The sequence below is a fragment of the Lepidochelys kempii genome, chromosome 1, assembly GCF_965140285.1.
Source record: "Lepidochelys kempii isolate rLepKem1 chromosome 1, rLepKem1.hap1, whole genome shotgun sequence".
In the NCBI taxonomy this organism is placed as follows: Eukaryota; Metazoa; Chordata; order Testudines; family Cheloniidae; genus Lepidochelys; species Lepidochelys kempii.
Window position 1 is genome coordinate 282,989,623 of NC_136380.1, and position 18,851 is coordinate 283,008,473.

Genomic DNA, 18,851 nt, shown 5'->3' on the forward strand with positions numbered 1-18,851 from the left:
TAAACATTTTAGTGTTTTAGTGGATTAAATATCTTCAGATAGCTTAGTACTGATGAATAACACAATAACAGCCTAAAATGGTAGCTGGAGGTGGGGATAAAAATGGTAAAGAACAAAATTGTTTTCATGTTTCTAAGGAGTTGTTGGGGGAAAGTGGCAATTCATTTTTGAAAAATTAATTTTTGGTATTTTGTTAATCTGAATTCCCTGTACACTGTGTATAAGAGACAGCTTTGGCACATATGTAACTTCTGGAACTGAAGCTGCTGAAAGATACTTCATTTGTCAATGAATTGTTTTTCACCCCAAGTAACTTAAAATGAGTTTTTACTTTTATTTGTTAATTTTTTAAAAATAATTGTTTGCCTTCTGCATCACCTTGAGTTGACTCTTTGTGACCTTTCTGTGTGTGGTGGGAAATATGAACAGTGTGTCTTTTAAAGGAAAAGTTTTTAGCCAAGTACTATGTATAGATTTTCAATACTTCAAACAATAACATCAAAACATAAAGCTGCCACACTGTCTTGAGTAATCAACTATATGGCACATCACTACACCACTTTTGTAAGATCATCCTCAATCCTGTGATCCTCTAATAAAGAACATTAGTCTTGCAATTTCTAGCCACAATAGAAGATATGAGTGCAATGGCAACAGTAAGCTCTTCCTTCATTACTTTTAAAATTTTCTCTGATTAAATATTGTGTTGGATTTATTAAAATAACTCTTAGTTTTATACACAATTCGTATAGGAATTTTAACTAATGCATACTGTAGTTATACAACTTTAAAACAAAAAAACTTTATGGAATGTTCTGATTCTGCCAAACAATTGTTCATGGTGGAATTTCTGTCCTGGTGTATAGACGTACTGATACTGTCTCAAATTACATGATCTTGTACGCTATCTATCTCCCTCACACCTGGCCTCAATTTGTTGTGTACATTAAACAGTGAATGGGGGACCAGAGCAGTGTTCCCTCTAATTTTTTCCACCCATGTGCGGAATGAATTTTGTTATGTGCGCCGATATGGCGGTGATGTGTGACACATCACCTCCATATTGGCGCGCATAACAAAATTCATGTTGTGGCTGTGGAGCTGAGGGGTTTGGAGTGTGGAAGGGGGCTCAGGGGTGGGATGTAGGGGTGCAAGGGCTCCGGTTGGGGGTGTGGGCTCTAGGGTGGGGCCAGGGATGAGGGGCTCAGCGGTGGGGCAGAGGGTTGGTTGCAGGGGTGTGTGGGCTGCAGCTGGGGGTGCTGGCTCTGGGGTGAAGCCAGGGATGAGGGGTTTGGGGTGCAGGACGGTGCCCTGGGGCTTTCTCTCTCCCTGCTGCAGCAGCAGCAGCAGCACCTGGGCTGGAGGGGAGAGGTGCCCCCCCATGCTGTGGCAGCTCTGGCCTGGGCCTGCAGGATAGGTGCCTCTTCCCTGGCGGCAGTAGATGGTTCGTTCTGGGGAAGGGTCGCCTGTGCCAGGGCGGGGCAGGGCTGCACCTGGGGTCAGGCCGGGTCAGGCTGCAGCAGAGTTGGGGCTGGTGGAGGGGCACCCCGGCTGCGCCAGGTTGGGGGCCAGGCTAGGTTGGGGCCGGGGGAGGAGTGCCTCTTCCCTGGCAGGTCACTGGCTGCGACAGGTCGCCGAGTGGGTTCCCTGAGCGCCTGCGTGGCGCTAAATAGGCTGCTGTGTGGCTGCATGGTCATGCAGCTTACAGGGAACTTAGGTCTAGAGCAATTCATATCTGTTTTTGAGGGTTTTATAGTGTGATGTGAACAAGCGTGGTATCGTAGCATCCTATCCTTGTTCCATACAAAACATTGCATCATGTATAGGGAATAAGGCAGTGGTCCTGAGGAAGGGGTGGAATGATCCTGTGTGTCTTTTGGCTGGAAGCTAAAAAACATGGATCCAGTCCCCAGCTTGTCCAAAAATGGCACCATAAGTATCAAAGTCGCTTAGTCTCTGTGCCTCAGTTCTGTTTAGACTACTACTTAAACTGTGGTGAGAGATCTTAAAAATTCATAAAAATTTCTGACTAAATTGAGTGCTACAGAAAAGCTTGTAAAAGAAAACCATTCCTTGTTCAATGTAGGGTTTGGATGTTGTTCAGTATTTGAGGCCTGGAGCTACACATTGAACTAAGAGGATGTAAAAAGATACAGAAGAATCTGCTTTTTGCTTACTGACTGTTGTTAATTCACTGGCCTTTGTCAGCTCTATGTCTTGAATGTGTGGGATCCTGTGGGGAAAATGACATGTTATATTTTAAGACTATCACAACGCATGTGCAAAATAGGCAACTTTAACGTGATCATTTCTTGAGTTTTGGACGCTTCACTTTGCAACCTTAATTTTCCTTTAATGTAGGCCCTTTGTACAGATAGTATGTGGAATCTTTGAGGACATATGATATAAATGGCATATGGTAGCAGTTAAGTCATTATTTTTGTTGAACACTGCTCTAGTGTATTATTGTTAAAGAACACTAGGGATATCTGGTTGCAATGTTAATTAATTTCAGCCACTGATGATTGATTTGTTCTCTTCCAGGATATGCAGGTTTGCAGCATGGAGGAACTCTAATTGAAAGAAATACTGAGACAAGGCCTCTTTCAACATGGAGACTGTTTTATTTGAAGGGGAACCCGACAGAACTTCGGTGAGTAACGTCAAGGTGATTGAACGTATTCAAACTAAATTAATGTTGAGGGTTTTTTAGGATCATTGATCTTGAGTTTCTATCTTAAATTGCCGGTACTTATTTGTCAGTGTGTGTTAAAAGTAAATTTTATATCATATCAGCAGGGGTGACATGTATCAACACTTGTTAAGCAGGGCCTGCCTGGTAACCTTGTAGTAGTACTTTTCACTACCATGGAAGAAATGTTTGATTCCTGGACTTGGTACTCACTGTTAGGGGAGGTAAGGTAGTAGAGGGCATTTCTGTCAGTCTTGCTGATCAGCATATGGGCAGGGCAGACTAGCTTTCTTTTTCCAGTCTGTGATTGGTAACTGACGTGCTGCTTCATGAGATAAGGGGTAGGAGGAATGGTAGGGATTCATGGGGCAGGGACCATGTCAACTTCCATACTGCACCTAGGACTGTGGGGCCCTAATACTGGTGGAGGTCTATAGGTGCTACCATATTTAAACAACTATGTTAACATACTAAGTAAAATAGTGACAGGTTTCAGAGTAGCAGCCATGTTAGTCTGTATCCGCGAAAAGAAAAGGAATACTTGTGGCACCTTAGAGACTAACCAATTTATTTGAGCATAAGCTTTCGTGAGCTACAGCTCACTTGATGCATCCGATGAAGTGAGCTGTAGCGCACGAAAGCTTATGCTCAAATAAATTTGTTAGTCTCTAAGGTGCCACAAGTACTCCTTTTCTTTTTAAGTAAAAATAGTGAAGATGAACTGCTGAAGCCTTTATATATGAGCAGGCTTAGAAGAACTAGATTTTTACTGGTAAATGTTGAACATAGATTTCGTCATACAAACACTAACAGACAAAAAATATTTCCATCGCTGCTGCTGATAAATGTATAGATAGGCAAAGTAAGAAAAATGCTCTTTGAGACATTAGAATTTGATTTTACAGATATTTACTTTGTATATTTTGACAAGTGATGTTGACAATTTGAATTTTTAAAAGTTATAAAACTTTTAATTTTTTGAGTGTTAACATCTACTATCATTAAATGATCATCTTACACCCCAATGACTGAAAACTGAAATAAATAAAAATCAGAAAAATGCTGAAGCCATAATTTTGCGTTACTGTGAAAACTTAAATCAGTAAAAATAACTTAAAATATTATCGTTTAAGATTACCGAAAAAAAAATCATCCAAGCTTATTTGTGAGGTTTTGATGACACAAGATGCCCTAATGTTTATTTTTTTTTTGGTGGAGGGGGGTGGGGATGTTTATTATATCTAGGGGAAAGATATAGCTTTTGATCTTCTTCCCTCCACATGGACAATTGTTTAAAAGATTGTCATTTACTTGGTAAAGAGTCCAATACTAAATGAATTTCCATGAGGGGCCTGTTACCTACAGTATGGTCTAGTGGGATGTGACTTTTTTTTCTTCTGAAGTCATTTTCTGAGCTAATCACCTCCCTTCAAAAACAAAGCAAAACTCACTTAGAATCTTTCCTTTCTTTAGTGAGAATAAAGGAATGCTTGAATTAATTCAAGAATTTTTTTTGACTTACATGATAAAACTTTTTGGTCACCAATAAAAGCAAAAAGAAAATCTTACAGCAGTATTTGGGCCATAGAAATAAGTAATCTAAAGCAGCTGTTTTACCAGGACACAATCAATAATATGGAAAATGTGCTTCTATCTGGAGATGAGTATAAGGTGAGCTACTTTACAGCCTACAACAGTGTTGGATCTCTCCTTGCTCATTCAGAATTACGAGGAGTCTGGTGGCACCTTAAAGACTAACAGATTTATTTGGGCATAAGTTTTGTGGGTAAGAAACCCACTTCTTCAGATGCATGTGGATACAGACTAATACGGCTACCCCTCTGATACTTGACATCATTCAGAATTGAACTCCTCCATGGGAGAGGGTACTCTCCTTTCCATGCCCTTTGTTCACACCTTGTACATCAGAAGTCAACCACAATATAGGGCCTGTTTGAAGAAACTCCCTGTTCCTCTAAAATATGTCCTGTGGTCATGGTACCTTATTTGCAATGATGAGAATCCTGCACCTTTCCTCTGTTATCAACATTTAGCAAATATAGAGATAAGGTAAATTGGAAGGCAATGCAGCCAACTTCAAGTGTGTGGTAGTGGACCTCCTTGACATGCTTTAAAAATGAGATCTATAGAGTAGGTTTTTCTAAGTTCATTAAGGCTACGGATACACTATCCTGCGGTTTGGACTGTGGTGGGTGTGAAGAGCACTGCGCACCAAAGTGCTGCACTCTAATTCCCCCAGGTGGACCCTGGTTTGCGTTAATGTAGTCCTGTTTGAATAGAACTACATTAATGTGAACTAGGAACCTTTTAGCTTGTGCCCACTCGGATCACATGGGAGAATTACAATGCAGCACTTTGGTGCATACTGCTGTTCACGCTCCCAATGTCTGAACTGCAGGGCAGAGAAGACAAGCCCTAAATCTAAAATGTTGTGAATTCTCCTCAGAACTGATGTTAATGTTAACATTTTATTTAGTGTTAAGTACTTTTTTCCACTGTTCAGCATTGCTTGCCAGATTAATACTTACAATAGCAATTAAGTTTGACAAATGTGTACCTTGATTATAGGCAGAGTGTGAAGTATCATTTTCATGTCTCTATTTTTTACCACAGCTATTGTGTTAGAAGTGTTTTTCAAACTGTCAGCACAATTAAAAGTTTCTCTTTTGGGGTCAAACCTTATCTAAGTACAGTATCTAATTTCTTAGACTACTATACATTTTAGTTTAACATTGCCTGAAGCTTTTGATTTGCTTAAAGTATTTGAAAATCAATACAGAAATATTACTACTGCATTTAGGATCAGTACAATATTTCATTTCCTTCTTAGTTTTGAAAATCCTTTGTGCACAAATAGCCGACATCTTACAGGTTTTGTATTTTTGAAAGCTCTCCTTCCAGAGGACTATGAATAGGACTGCCAGACCTCCCGGATTGGCTGGCTAATAAGGGCTTTTAAAAAAAATTCCTTCACTTAATCTTGGTGTGCTGTGACCTGGTTGCTTTTGTTCTAGTACTGGGGGAAATAAATGATGACTTAAATTTTCTATTGCCCGAGTCACATAGTACTGTATTTCCCTTCTTCAGACTGGAGAGAATTCTGCCTCTGTACAGAAGCACTGGACTGCCATGGTGCTCTAAATTGTAAGAAGGCTGAACTACTGAGCTTTTCATAGGCTTTTGTAGTTTCCTGTGACTTTCATATGTTCTGAAATCTGTGGGTTAATCACAGGATCCAAGCTCAGGCTGGCCTTCAATTGATGCATGTATTGACTAGGATTCTGTTCATTCACATTGGGATGTATAATCTAGAGCAGATGTTCCCAAATTGGGGTCAATGGGCCGCTTACTGGCTAGTTTACATTGTGCTGGCTATTCTTTTTTAAGCTGAGAAGAACAGGAGGCGGGGGGTACAATCATATAAGAACATAAACATGCAGTGTGATTCCTTTTCTTCAAAAGATGAGCCATTATTGGAGTAAAGATGACAAAAAAAAAAATTGCCTAATATTACTTTCCCACCTAAGCAATAGCTGTAGTTACCACAGTGGGAAGTGATCAGTGTGATCACAAATGTGAGTGGGAAAGTAGCTCATGACTCAATTTCTTTTAATATTTCGTGTATACTGTGAGTGTTTGAACTCTACAGTTCATGCCCTCCCCTCTGCTGGTGAGGGAGGAGATCTTGGAGTAGGACTGGTGGCAGGATCGAACTCATGCTACAGCTCTGCTGTTGGTCCATAGCAGAAGACATCTCATGTCATCCACCTAGACTCAATTGCTGGGTTGGTAGAGAGCAAACAATAGGCTGTACACTTCTGTGGCTTTTAGAGTATGGCTTTCTTGTCCAATTAAAGTCCGTGTGTATTCTGTGCATGCATTTGGAAAATGGGGAAGCTCAAAAGAGCTAGTAATTTAGTTAGAAAAAAGCACCTATACTAACTCTCCTAGCTGTTCTGGTGATGCAGTTCTCAAACTCTCAACTTTAATTCTTGCTTCAGAATAGTTTGGTTGTAGCTTGTGTATTTGGGTGATGGTATTGAAATGCATGATCAAGAGGGCACAATAATATCAGTTTTTCACATGTGAATCTTGTTTCAATTTTGGAACCCTTGAAAACTTTTTTTTTTCCTTTTGTTTATCTCAAGCTTTGTTCATGGAACTGCAGAGAAATATCTTTAACTTCTCTTCCCGTAAAGTAACTTGGTGCCTCTGGAGTAGAGTTGGGGGTTCTGGGAATTGTTGTCCAAAAGCCTGAACTGTGATTTTTGCATGACTCATGAGATGTGGTAACTCCTGTGTGTGGATTGGCTGGGCTTGGTTTTAGAAATGAATTTTAAAAGTAGGAAATGTTAGTATAAAGGGTTTTTTTGTTTGTTTTTTTTTAAGCATGTCTCAAAAGACATAAGATACACTGAGACTCTGCTGTTGTGCAACCAACAAAGTTAGTATGTTTTAAACATCCTAATCTTCTGTTCTCAATTATGTGTTTTATTTCGCACCTTCTTTTCCCTTTTTGTGGGTGATTTAAATGGATTCTAATCTGAGCATTCTCTAGCTATATTTTGAGTGTTTAGATGAAGATTAGGTGGTGGTGCCTTCTGAAGTTGGAATACTGCTTGGCCAAAACTTGCCTATGAACATTAAAATTCAATCAGCCGAAATCCTTCCCAATTCTGAACTTTTTTGTTAGTGGTATTAATAGTAGCACCTGGGGTCCCACATACAGATTGAGGCCCTGTTGTGCTAAGCGCTTCACATACACCTAATAAGACAATACCTGCCCTGAAAAGCATACAAACTAAATAGATCCAGGGTGGGGGAAAAGGAAGTATTATTCCCATTTTACATACAGAAGAACTGAGGTACAGATGACTTGTTCAGGGTCATTCTTCCTCTTTCTTTCTCTCCTGGTAGTTTTTTCTTGTAGAGCCATAGGTTCATTATTGCAACTATGCAACAACTGCAGCATAATATAATGTTCTCCAGGTCACATGCAGATATTGTGTGCTATGTGTAAACTGACCTCTCAGAGTAGGGTTATTGTGTTTATAATTTGAAATACACTGACAAAGGTTTAGCAGTGGTCCATTGCAATGATGGTATAATTTACTCAGCAGGTGAGAGATTGTGGGAGGGAATTACACTGTGGTAGAATATTGTTGAATGATAGATAAAATAATAAAAGTGATCATCCAACAAAAATAACAGGGATTTTATTTACACTGGAACAAACAGAACTGGACTTCACGTACTTACAATAATGTTTAATATATGAAGTATATAATTAAAAACCTGATTCAAATACCCACATACATGCACATGTGTGTTCAAATGCACGCGCATACTAACTTACTGCTAAGTCTACTTAACTAAATATAACCCTCTAAATAAAAAAAAAATCTCTGTCTCTGCACAGGCTATTATCTTATAGGTTGTTGTTATTTTTAGTTCAAGGTTCCCGTTTCCCCAAATATCTCACAGGGTACTCTCTTACACCAAAGTCAGTCTCCGAGACTCAAGCATCTCTTGTGACTTCCTGAAGAGATGGTCTTGACTCCAGAGATGCTTGCTTGCTAGGGTGCATGTTAGACCAGACCCACTGGATCTGAAGGACCTTTGGAATCAATGATAGGAATGACTAGATCCAATGATCAGGAACATAAAGGAATGGATGCTCAAGAACACCCGATTAAACATGGATTGACTTGACCAGCCAGCTTTAAACTGACTGGATCCTCTCCTGCACATCTGTCTGTCCTGCCCAATCTCAGCCTCTCCACTTACTATCAGTTTCTCTCAGTCCCGGTTTCTCTATGACACTCTGGCTGTCCTCTCCCCTCACCCTGTTTCTCTTGGGTTACTCACAGTTTCTCTCAGACTCTCCCTCAGGTTCTCCCCATCTGCCTCTGTCCCTCAAATGTTCCCCCCTCTTCTCCTCCATCACTTCCCCTCCCCCTGAGGGGAGGTGCCACCTCCTCCCACTTTTGCAGAGGGAGCACCACCTCTTCTCCATAGAACAATGACAGTGCATTCACCCTATATCATATGTCCCTATACAAGGTTGAGTCCCTTAATCTTAATTACATATGCTTTAATTGTAAGAAACATAACTTCCAATATTTCTAAGATGACATCAGAAGTGATCCTCCATCCCTAGCTGCCATTCTGCTGGGCCTTTATGCTACCAATATCAAACTGTATAATGCATCTTGGAGTGCACAGACTTGGAATTTAATACAATTTATTAATTCAAAAACCAAGTATCAAAATATCCTGGTTTATACTAGCTTCTTTTTCTTAAACTTCCCACTGTTTCAGCTTCCCTGGCGGTAGCAGTAGTGGGAGTGTCAATATAGGTAAGAGACTGGTAGCCAGTTGTGTCTTTATCACCATCTTGTGTAGACCTGCTATGACCATAATTGGCCCACATGGTGGTAAAAGTGCTTTCAGTCACAGGCCATCATAATACTGGTGGAGCTGAAGTGGGGCTAAGAATAGCAGGAATTATTTTGGAGAAAAAGGCTACTGTTGACATGGTATGTTTTGAATGTGCAATCAATAGAGGGAATCTAAAACACATGCACTGTGTACTGGGTGCTGAGAAATTAATGGACTAAATTCAAATGTATAATGCTAGTTTAAACTGTGATCTAGGCATGAGTTCTACTTGATAAATCATTTCCACTTTTGTTCTTGTTTTGTTTTTGATTTTTCACTCCTACGGCTGAGTTGGTTATCCTACTCTGTCCGTGTTTCATTTGGTTTTGAGTAAGAACAAGGTCATATTTGTTTAGGGACAGATTCAGTCTTAAGGACCTCCCTTCCTCTGTATATTCTAGAGTCCCTATAACTATCTGCAAGGCTTTTCTGCTTAAGACAATTTAATCTTTGACCATTATGATATTTTATTCATCTTTGCCTTTTTGAGGTATACGTTTTTCCTTTTGACAGGGTGGCTGTATCTCTGAACAACTTTATTTCTGCATTGTTCAAACATAAATATGATTCTGGCCCCAAAATGTAGTTTAAGTGATAATGAAAAGGGAACTTGCTGATGGTGTGGGAATGGGAAGAAAGTGTAATTTCCATGGTAGCAGATGTTTTGCTGCTTGTCTTTATTCTAAAAAAAAAATTATCTATTTTTAGGAACAGCAATGGGAGCAGATAATTCCAAATCAGAGAAAGTGACGAAAGGCTAACTGAAAAGTAAGATCTGAGGAGGAATTGGGAGTAGAGCGAGACTTCTTGGCATATAGGGAGAGGATGTTTGGGCATGGGGTGGTTCAAGAAAAGACATATTATTGCAAGTATGAAGGAGATAAAGTGAAAGTGGTTGGCATAGAGGCCTTAGAGATGGAAGATAAGAGGTGATAGCCAGGCAGGTGGGGGCAGCTCTTAAAGCCTTCAAGTTGAACAGAGTTTGAAGGTTGATGTGGAAAGAAACCAGTGATCAGATTTAAGGGAAAGGTGACACAGTTGAAAGTGGTGTGAGACAGATGATTTTAAATTTGATATTTTTGGAGAAATGAAAAGGGTGGTGAGGAGGAGCCTACACAAGTCCAGTCTTGTGTGCACCCTTAAAAGTAGTGGATACCTTGAATTGTGTTAAGATTGAATGTAAGAGGTTAGGGACAGTAATGTGCAGAATATCTAACTGTAGATGAGTTATTTGTTTAAAAACTTCCAAGAGGGTAAAGGGGAGGCAAGACACATTTTTGATGTTCATGGCACTTTTCTTTTAAATATTGACAGGAACCTGTTATTCATCATCTAGCACACAAATGTATAACTTGAACGCTAGGTAAAAGGTTTTTAAAATAAAACAAGACTGTTTTAGTTCTGACTAGAAAACTGTTCATCTGTTAATTATTTGTATTGTATATTTTTGTTGCTCTAAAGCAGAAAGCTATCTTAATATTGCCTCTGTAGAACTGTGAACCAGTAATATAGCTTTGGTTCTTCTTTGTTGTCTAACAACTTCTTGGGTTGCATTTTCATATGTAGCTCTTATGGAAGCAATGAAGTGTGGTAAAGTATCTCTAATATTACTACTTTCCCCTCCCCACTCTGCCCCTCTACTTGAAATTGTTAGTATATTGGTCAAATGAAACAGTCCTACAAACTTTGTGATTATATTTGTCAAACTTAAAGAACTTCAGAAAACCTTGTAACTGTTCTTCTTGGGCTATTGATGGGCTATACAGAGAATCTGAAAGTCTGGACACACTCTCAAGGGAGCGTACAACCTAAATTATATCAAAATGTAATCTTATTGCTGACTGGAAGAGCTGTTTAGGACAGGAACATTTGTTTTATGTACATAAAGCCATTCTATGAAAAGAACAAAACTTTATCTGAAGCAAAACTGTTTGCTGCATTTGCAACTGTTGTGTATGAAATGTAAGCTTTTTTTTACCAATCTTTGATTTGTACAATAGATGAAACTTACTGTTACACTGTTATTTTAATGTTCAACTGTGGGTTCTTCGTTATTTGTATTCAAGTTGTATAATCAGCTCTTTGGACAGTTATTGGTCTATCATGAAAAAGCAGTAGCTTTTCCATAAAGGTTACAGTTATGTTACTGTTTTAAAGCCATATTTTGCTCTCTTGCTAAAATCTATTAAGTCAACTAAGTCTGAAAATCGGTAACAACAAGTCTTGAGCTTCTTTACAAAATATACCAAAATTTAGGTCTTTTGAACAAGGGGGTTTCTGACAGAGGTGACCACACAAAAAAGATATTTTCAAAGTTGCAAAAGCTTTCTAACACTTTTTTCCCCTTAATAAAAATAGAGGGTCGGGGGGGAGGGACATGAACTTAGTTTACCAAACTCTCCTAAGCAAGATTTTTAATCTATGATACCAAAATTTAGTTGCATGAAACATGAAGCATTAAGTCTTGCAGCTCCAAAAAGAGGAAAATGCTAAAGATAACCAGGTTCCTGTGAATTCATAAGGGTACAACAGAAATCCTAAATTTTCATTTATAAAATCTGAGGTGAGCATCCTGCCTTCTCCCCTGCAGAGAGAGCTCAAAATATTACAGGATTCTAGTGAGGGTTGTTACTGGGAAAAAGGGCTCATAAGTGAGGCTGCTTGACAGGCTGTGTTAGTGGCTGAGACACAGAAGGAAGTGATCTCAGAAGTGGGGGCAATCAGGAGGAGATTGCAATTATGGGGAAGACGAGCTGTGGGCCAGGAGGGCAGGCGCTGCTGCCATCCCCCAAACAGCTGCAGCTCGGATGATTGTTGCTTTCTGGATTTGCAGACTGGATCGGAGGTGAGCAGGAATACTTTGGAGGAAAGTGGGTTTTTCCTAGAATGTATAGAGGGACTGCCATGGGTAGACAAGTCTGTAGGAAGTTAGAGAGCCCCTAGCTTTTTTGCTGCCTTATCCTATGTCACTACTTTAAACTAACGACGTTCACCAGGCAGACTTTAAGGTGGAGTTACGATTGTGGCCACACCAAGCTACCCATAGTCATTGTGCTCTTCCTGAATGTGGGAGCTTAAATGCCTAAATTCTGATACTAGAAAACCAGGAAATTTACAGATAAGGGTACTCTGTCCTCCAATATCTCTTACAAAAATGTTAGGTACAACTTTAAAAAGAAGTTTTCAGTGTGTACTTGTTCTGTTACTATTAGAAATTCATGGCCCACTTTGCTGATACAAATAAAAGGGTTTACCCCAAGACTCCATGGAAAAGAGCCCCTTGCAGGAAGTGCAGAGCCTGTTCTTCTTGCTTTCCACAGGAGACCCTGGCAACAGGGATGGGATAGAGTGGCTAGAGGATCAGCACTGAGATAAATTCCATTGTCACTCTTCAAGTCTTATCAGTCCAGCATTTTTTTGTAACCATTAAAGATCAAATAATAGAAATGGTTTATAAACATTGATCTACATATGCTATTTAAATCAGTCTGAGAAATTAGTAAATACAGTTTGGGATGATCACTGAGGTTTAGGTTCAGGTTCAGCTCTGGTGGTAAGGTTTTGATATATATGCACAGAAGACTACAATTACAACACCATGAAATTTCAGATTTAAATATCTGAAATCATCATGACATTTACGATTTTTAAAATCCCATGACTGTGAAATTGACCAAAATAGACTAAATTTGGTAATAAACAGTAGTTTGCAAAAATAGCCTTAATTATTGACCTCTGACAGTGAGATGATCCTTTTTAAAATAAATCCTTTAACAATCTGGTTGTGTAAAATTTTCAAAAGCAGCTAAATCCTACTGGAAGTCCAATGGGACTTAATCATCTGAGTGACTCAGGTGCTTTTGAAAATTTTACCCTTGGTCTTTATCTTTCTGTTATATACAGGCAACATAATATCCATAGTCCACGAAGAAAAGACAATTAAGTTTACATAGGTATGTGTGCTTAATCATGAACAGTTTAGGTGAACAAACAGCAACTTAACGCTGAGCTTAAAAAAAGGGTCTTATTTATAACAAGTGTATATATTAAACTTATTTTAATGTTTTTTCTAAAGACTATTGCTCACTTATCTTAAAAAATTAAGTATTTATTGGAAAATATTGAATAGTCCCTCTAGATTCTGGAAAGGAGAATGCATGTTTCACACAGCTTTATGGCATGTTTATGAAGTATCTGAGTATTGGAGAATTTTTCTGGCTAAAAGTGAGCCCATGACTGTTTCTGGATATGAAACTTTCTGTGGTTTGATCTGTGGCAACACAGGACTCAGTCCTTCCTCCTTGCTCTGACAGATGACTGCCAATTACTAGGGGGTCCTTCTTTTGCGTTTCCAGTTTTGGATTCCTGCCTCCGTCAGAGCAACATACAGGACAGAGGCTGTCTGATGCACCTGTGCACGTTAATGCTCCATGACCTATCTGGCAGCAGGGCACTCGTGAACTTGTATCTCCAGCTACACCTATGAAAGAGGTGCCTGTTTCCATCCTTATATGGTGTAGCCATTCTGTTTTTCCCATGGGATGTAGGGCAAACTTTTTTGGCTACTTTGTCCAGAAACTTAGTTGATATTTCCTGCAAAAGAATTTCATCAAAGACATAATCTCTGGATCCCTGAGGGCTCAAGCTTTCCCCTCTTCCCTGGTGTGTCTGTTCCAGAATGTGGTGACCTTTTACAGCTTTTCAAGTTGGAGAATTAGATCCTATATATACAAATCCTCCTCCTCTGATTTTATGTGCAGGGGTGGGACTGAAAATACATATGGGCAATCAAGTTTTCTCAAGTGGTTTTTAAGATATTAAAAACTATCATTGTACACCTTATTCATATGCAAACTTGCAGTGGTTTGACTAATTAAACATACATTTTTTAACCAATTTAGGTAAACCTTTTCAAGTTTGCATAGAAATAAGGTATAGAATGATAGTTTAAATGGGTTTTTTAAGATATTCAGAACTAAGGATTATTAAAGCCATTTTCCAACAGTTCTAGTAGACTCTCTGTTGGTTTAGTTTGTTTTTCTCTTACAGAAAACTTCAACTTTTCATTACCCTCTCCCCCCCCGCCAAACAAATCAGTTTTTAGTTCAAATCTCTAAACATACATAGAAAGAAGAGACTGTGGATCATGTTTAGCTGAAACTCCAGTTTTCCAGTTGAATAAGTTTTTGACTGAAAATTTTCAAGCAGCCTTAATATCAATACACAAACTTGTACTAGTTTAAATAACTTGTTCTAACTGATACATATTTGTATGAGGACAAGTCTTTAGTAGGTGAATTCGTATGCAGACATAAAATATTTTTAAAACAAAAGTTTGGTACTTGGACATTTGTGTTTCCGGCTAGTATTTGAATTCAGGATCACTTACCCCTGCAACAGTTGAACATTACAGGTATCCTAAAGTAGTCTTTAGACTGCCACTTTTCTGTATTGTTTTAGCAGATACTCAATCTTCTTTTGCAGGAAAAATCCCTGACAGTAGGTCCTGACAGGCTTAAAATCTTTCCTTTCAGTTTTTAAAATGTCATTCTTAAGGTAACGTGTATTCTGTCAATGATTTGTGATAGTTTTGTATATAATTTAAAATTTAGTTTATAGTACATATTAAATTGTTCAGTTCTTTTTCCATCAAGAGCTTAGGGTTTATGTTTGTTATTTATCCTGATCACAAATGCATCAAACCAGAAAGTAATTTCACACAACAAAACAGGTAGTAGGTCTAATTTTAGGCTTACCCTTCTTTAAAATGAGTTTAAACCTGAAGGAACGACTATCTAAAGACTTTCTTGTGTGTAATCAGGGTTATGGTTGCTGTCTCTAGTGACAGTTCTTTCTGCTTTTTGCTCCTTTTAAACTTGCAAAGCCAAAACAGCAGTAGGAGAAGAAGATGGATTCTGTTTCATCTTGTGTATTAACAGAAGTGCTCAACATGAGCTAATTCAGTGAAGGTGGTGGGACTTGCACAGGTGTTAGAGGGGCCTAATTTGACCACTAAAAGCTTTTTTTACTGGTGACCATGTGAGAGAGAACCAAGCTTGACTCTGAGTGTCGGTTGTTTGCAGAGATGGCAGTTTAAAAAATAATAATAATAAATAAAATGAGCATGTTTAATATAGAAATCATGGGGAGAAAATAACAGAATCCCTGGTGCTATTTTGTTCACTTCTCTGAGCCTGTCAATTTAGGTAAAAGTCTATCCTGACATTTTATCCCTTTAGGAGACTTATTACTGCAAATAACACATTTCAGTATGGACTCCAGATGATACAGATGACACATGAAGGATTCTGTGAAGTAAACAGAGGTCTCTTGTATCCAGAATAGATCCTGAAAAGAGGTTATCTTCAGTTAAGACTCTAGATTACAAATTATACTTTTGTGTTGTTCAGTGTAGATGCACTGTATCTATAGTTCAGGCTGGTGCTTGGGCAGCGTGGAATCCAATCTATCAGTATAAACACTGTGTTCATTGGTGAAGATCAGGAACAGAGTTAGACTTGTGTTTCATCCTATAGCATAGGAGCTCTTTGTATCAGTCCAAGGGTTAACCACACAGTGCTAAAATATTTCTATAAAAGGTCTTAGTCATCTCAGGTGACCAGCTCTCCTGCTCCATGCTGTATAATTCTAATGTTGTTACTTGGTCAAGACAGTACTTGAGAGGTAGTTAGTGGTGTAAAGACTGCTACTGTGCTTTTTCACTGTATATTTCACCACTATGAGAGTACAGACCATCCGCAGAGGTTCTCGCAACAAATTTTTTGGTGGCCTCTGTGTGCGGCCACCAGCTCTTGCTTGTGGCCACACTGACACTTTCTCCTAAAATACTTTATTAACTTTAGGAAAAACAAATAAATAGCACATATACACATCCGCATGATTGTAATTTATTCATGGAGGTTTTTTTTCCCCAGACTCAATAAAAATATTACTGTGAGAAGTGATACTTGCATGTTAATATCACTTTTCTCAGCAAGTCCCAGGACAAATTACACCCTGGATGGGGGACAGGAGGGGATTGGAAATGGAGGCAGTGGAGGCCCAGGGCTATGGAGGGGTAGATTCTGGGACAGGAAGGCGGTGGGGTCCAGGAGTGATGGGGTGTGGGGGCATGGATGTGGAGCCCAGAGAAAGGAGGGTGGGTGGTGAGCCCCGCAGTTGCGCAGCCAGGTGTCGGTGCCCACAGCCAGAGCCCGGAGCTGGGGGTAGGAGCTGCACAGCTGAGGAGGGGGCCAGTGCCTGTGCCCGGAGCAGGAGCTGCATGGCTGGGACAGGGAGTTAAAGCCCAGGGACAGTGCTGACTGCCAGGAGGCTGAAGCTAGCACCTGCTGCCACGTGCCTGGGGATCAGCGCACGCCCGGGGCCGGGGATCGGCGCACACCCGAGGCCAGTGCTTGCTGCCACGTGCCCGGGTATCAGTGCCCACTGCCACGGTGCTGGGACTATGAGTCAGCGGCCAGGTCTGGGGGTTGGAGCACGTGACTGGGGGTCGGTGCCCGGGGCCAGCTGCCACTGGGTCAGGGATCGGTGCCCTGGGTCAGCACTGTGTGGCCAGAGACAGGGATTGGAGCCTGCTGCTGCATGGCCAGGGGTTGGAGACTGAACTGAAGCCCCATGGCCAAAGGCCAGGGCTGCGTGGCCAGAGCTGGGAGTTAGCGCCTGAAGCCTCATGGCTGGAGCCCTGGCCCGCACAGCCAGGCTCCCTAAGTCCCGCCTCTGGAGCCTGCCTCCCAACCACCCCGGGGCTGAAGCCTGAGCCTCATTGCCTCCCCCCCACCCCCCCCACCCCCAGGTAGATAACTCCCTGTACTCCTGCAGTGTTGTCCCCCACCTGTCTCCAGGGGCCATGCAGGGCTGTGCATCCAGGAGGAACAGAGAAGGAAGGGGGAGGGGCAGACGCTTTGCGCTCCCCCCACCCCCCCCAAATCACCGCTCAGGAAGCTGTTGTGGCTGCATGGAAACCCCCTGGTTGCCATATTTGAGAAACGCTGATTGATTAAGAAGCTTAAGTTGCAGTATCCTCTCATTGCTGTATGTTTGTTCATTAGTACTTTGTTTCCAATCGCTCCCAACTCCCCCTTTTGCTTTAAAGCTCTTAGTGTGAACTGGCAGATGCAGCAGAGTGGTGCTGATCAGGAAAGGCTTGGTGTTCTGACTCATTATCAGACTGAATTAATTCTTACACCGTTGCTGTATTACTGCATGCCTCTCTGCTGTTCTGTTGCCCTTGGCACTTTCTCAAATCTAAAAACAGTAAGGTAATATAATCCCATTTGCGATGATAACATGTATTATGTTCCCATTTTAGGTATGCTATCGTACTGTATTAAGCAGTTAAAGAGAAACCGACTTGATATATGTCCAGTTTTTTAAAAATGAGTTTGATACTATTTCAGTTCCCAAGTTTCCTTTAACTTCTGGGGGTTTCGCTCTCACATTCCCCTATTTAAAAACATGTTCTTTCTCTCACCTGATACTCTATGAAGGATCCAGGCAAACAGGGTGAAACTAACTGCCTGACTAAACAGGAAAAACTGAAATGGACTATACAGAATGTGCTTCCAAATGGGCCCAGTAAACAAACTGAAGAATTTGAAGTTGTTTCTTTTTTTACTGATCTTGTTACAATAGTAATGACATTTTTTGAACTGAGTATTAACCTCTCTAATTGGCACAGGAACCCCCATCGCTAACTAGGGACGTGGCCATGTTCTTCAGGAGGCAAGAGACTCCTTCTGATACACCCTCACAGACTTGGGAGCTTCTGGGGGTGACATGGGCTCATTTTTGCTGACATGGAGGCAAACCTGATACCCTTTTTAAAATATGGCTAGAGTTTGCCATTGGCAGTGAACATTGGGTAGGGTTCTGGTTGGGCTTTCCAAAGCATTGGATTTTATACTTTTTTTTTTATTTGAAAAAAGTTAGTCAGATGTGCAACAGTGCTGTTTAAATCATGCACACAAAACTAGACTAGGAAAGAGCTAAAATTGAAAAGATAAACTATAGTTTAGCAGAGGAGCAATTGGGGATATCTCTTCCCCAATAGCGGGCATGTCACTATGCTTGTTTTATCCTTTGATCCCACCATTAAGTTTCTTTTAAAATGGTAAGCACTTGGGGACAGGGATGGATCATATCTTATATCTATACAGCACCCAGCCCAAGGGGTCCTGATCCTGACTGGGGCTTTGGATACGAATGGAATATAAATGATTAATAATACAAGTCAAATTACCCCCCCATCCCCAAAAAAGTGAGGTGGGGTGGGCTGTTATTTTATAACTACTCCATCCTCCTGCAGTGATTACAATGATATATAATTCAGTGGAGACTTAGGTGGGAGGAAATTTGTGTTACAGCTTACAGTTCTTTGGAGATGCACGGACACAATGCTTCTTGTTTAACTCTTGTTTCCATTGTTTGTCTTGTTTCCTACACAGGAAAAATATGCTGTGTGATGGGTACCTGTGCTTACTGAACTAAAACACTGAGGCTTCTAAAATAATAATTTTGCATCAATGGTTATGCTTGGATGCATCATACTAGTGGGTGCTGCACATTTAATGAGCTTTTAGGAATGTTTGTGTTTGCATGTACAATTTGAGAAAAACGATCTGTTGTTTTAGGTGGATTGTCCTAGAATACGAACTCTTTCATAGGACGTTGTGGTTTT

The 18,851-nt window shown here is 40.3% G+C and overlaps 1 protein-coding gene across 10 annotated transcripts in view; it reads left to right on the forward strand.

The window, feature by feature from the left end:
- OSBPL8 (oxysterol binding protein like 8) overlaps window positions 1-18,851 on the forward strand; it is a 193,658-nt gene that overhangs the window by 64,523 nt on the left and 110,284 nt on the right. For 5 of the 10 annotated variants that reach the window (XR_012156740.2, XM_073327724.2, XM_073327730.1 and 2 more), the window contains exon 2: window positions 2,545-2,668. Coding sequence is in view for 5 of the 10 variants with exons in the window: in XM_073327724.2 (XP_073183825.2) it covers window positions 2,612-2,668 (57 nt within the window). In the remaining 5 variants the exon portion in view is untranslated. Of the gene's footprint in view, window positions 1-2,544; window positions 2,669-10,638; window positions 10,745-18,851 lie in introns of those variants that run through there. The other 5 variants (XM_073327721.2, XM_073327726.2, XM_073327727.2 and 2 more) reach the window with 2 other exon arrangements.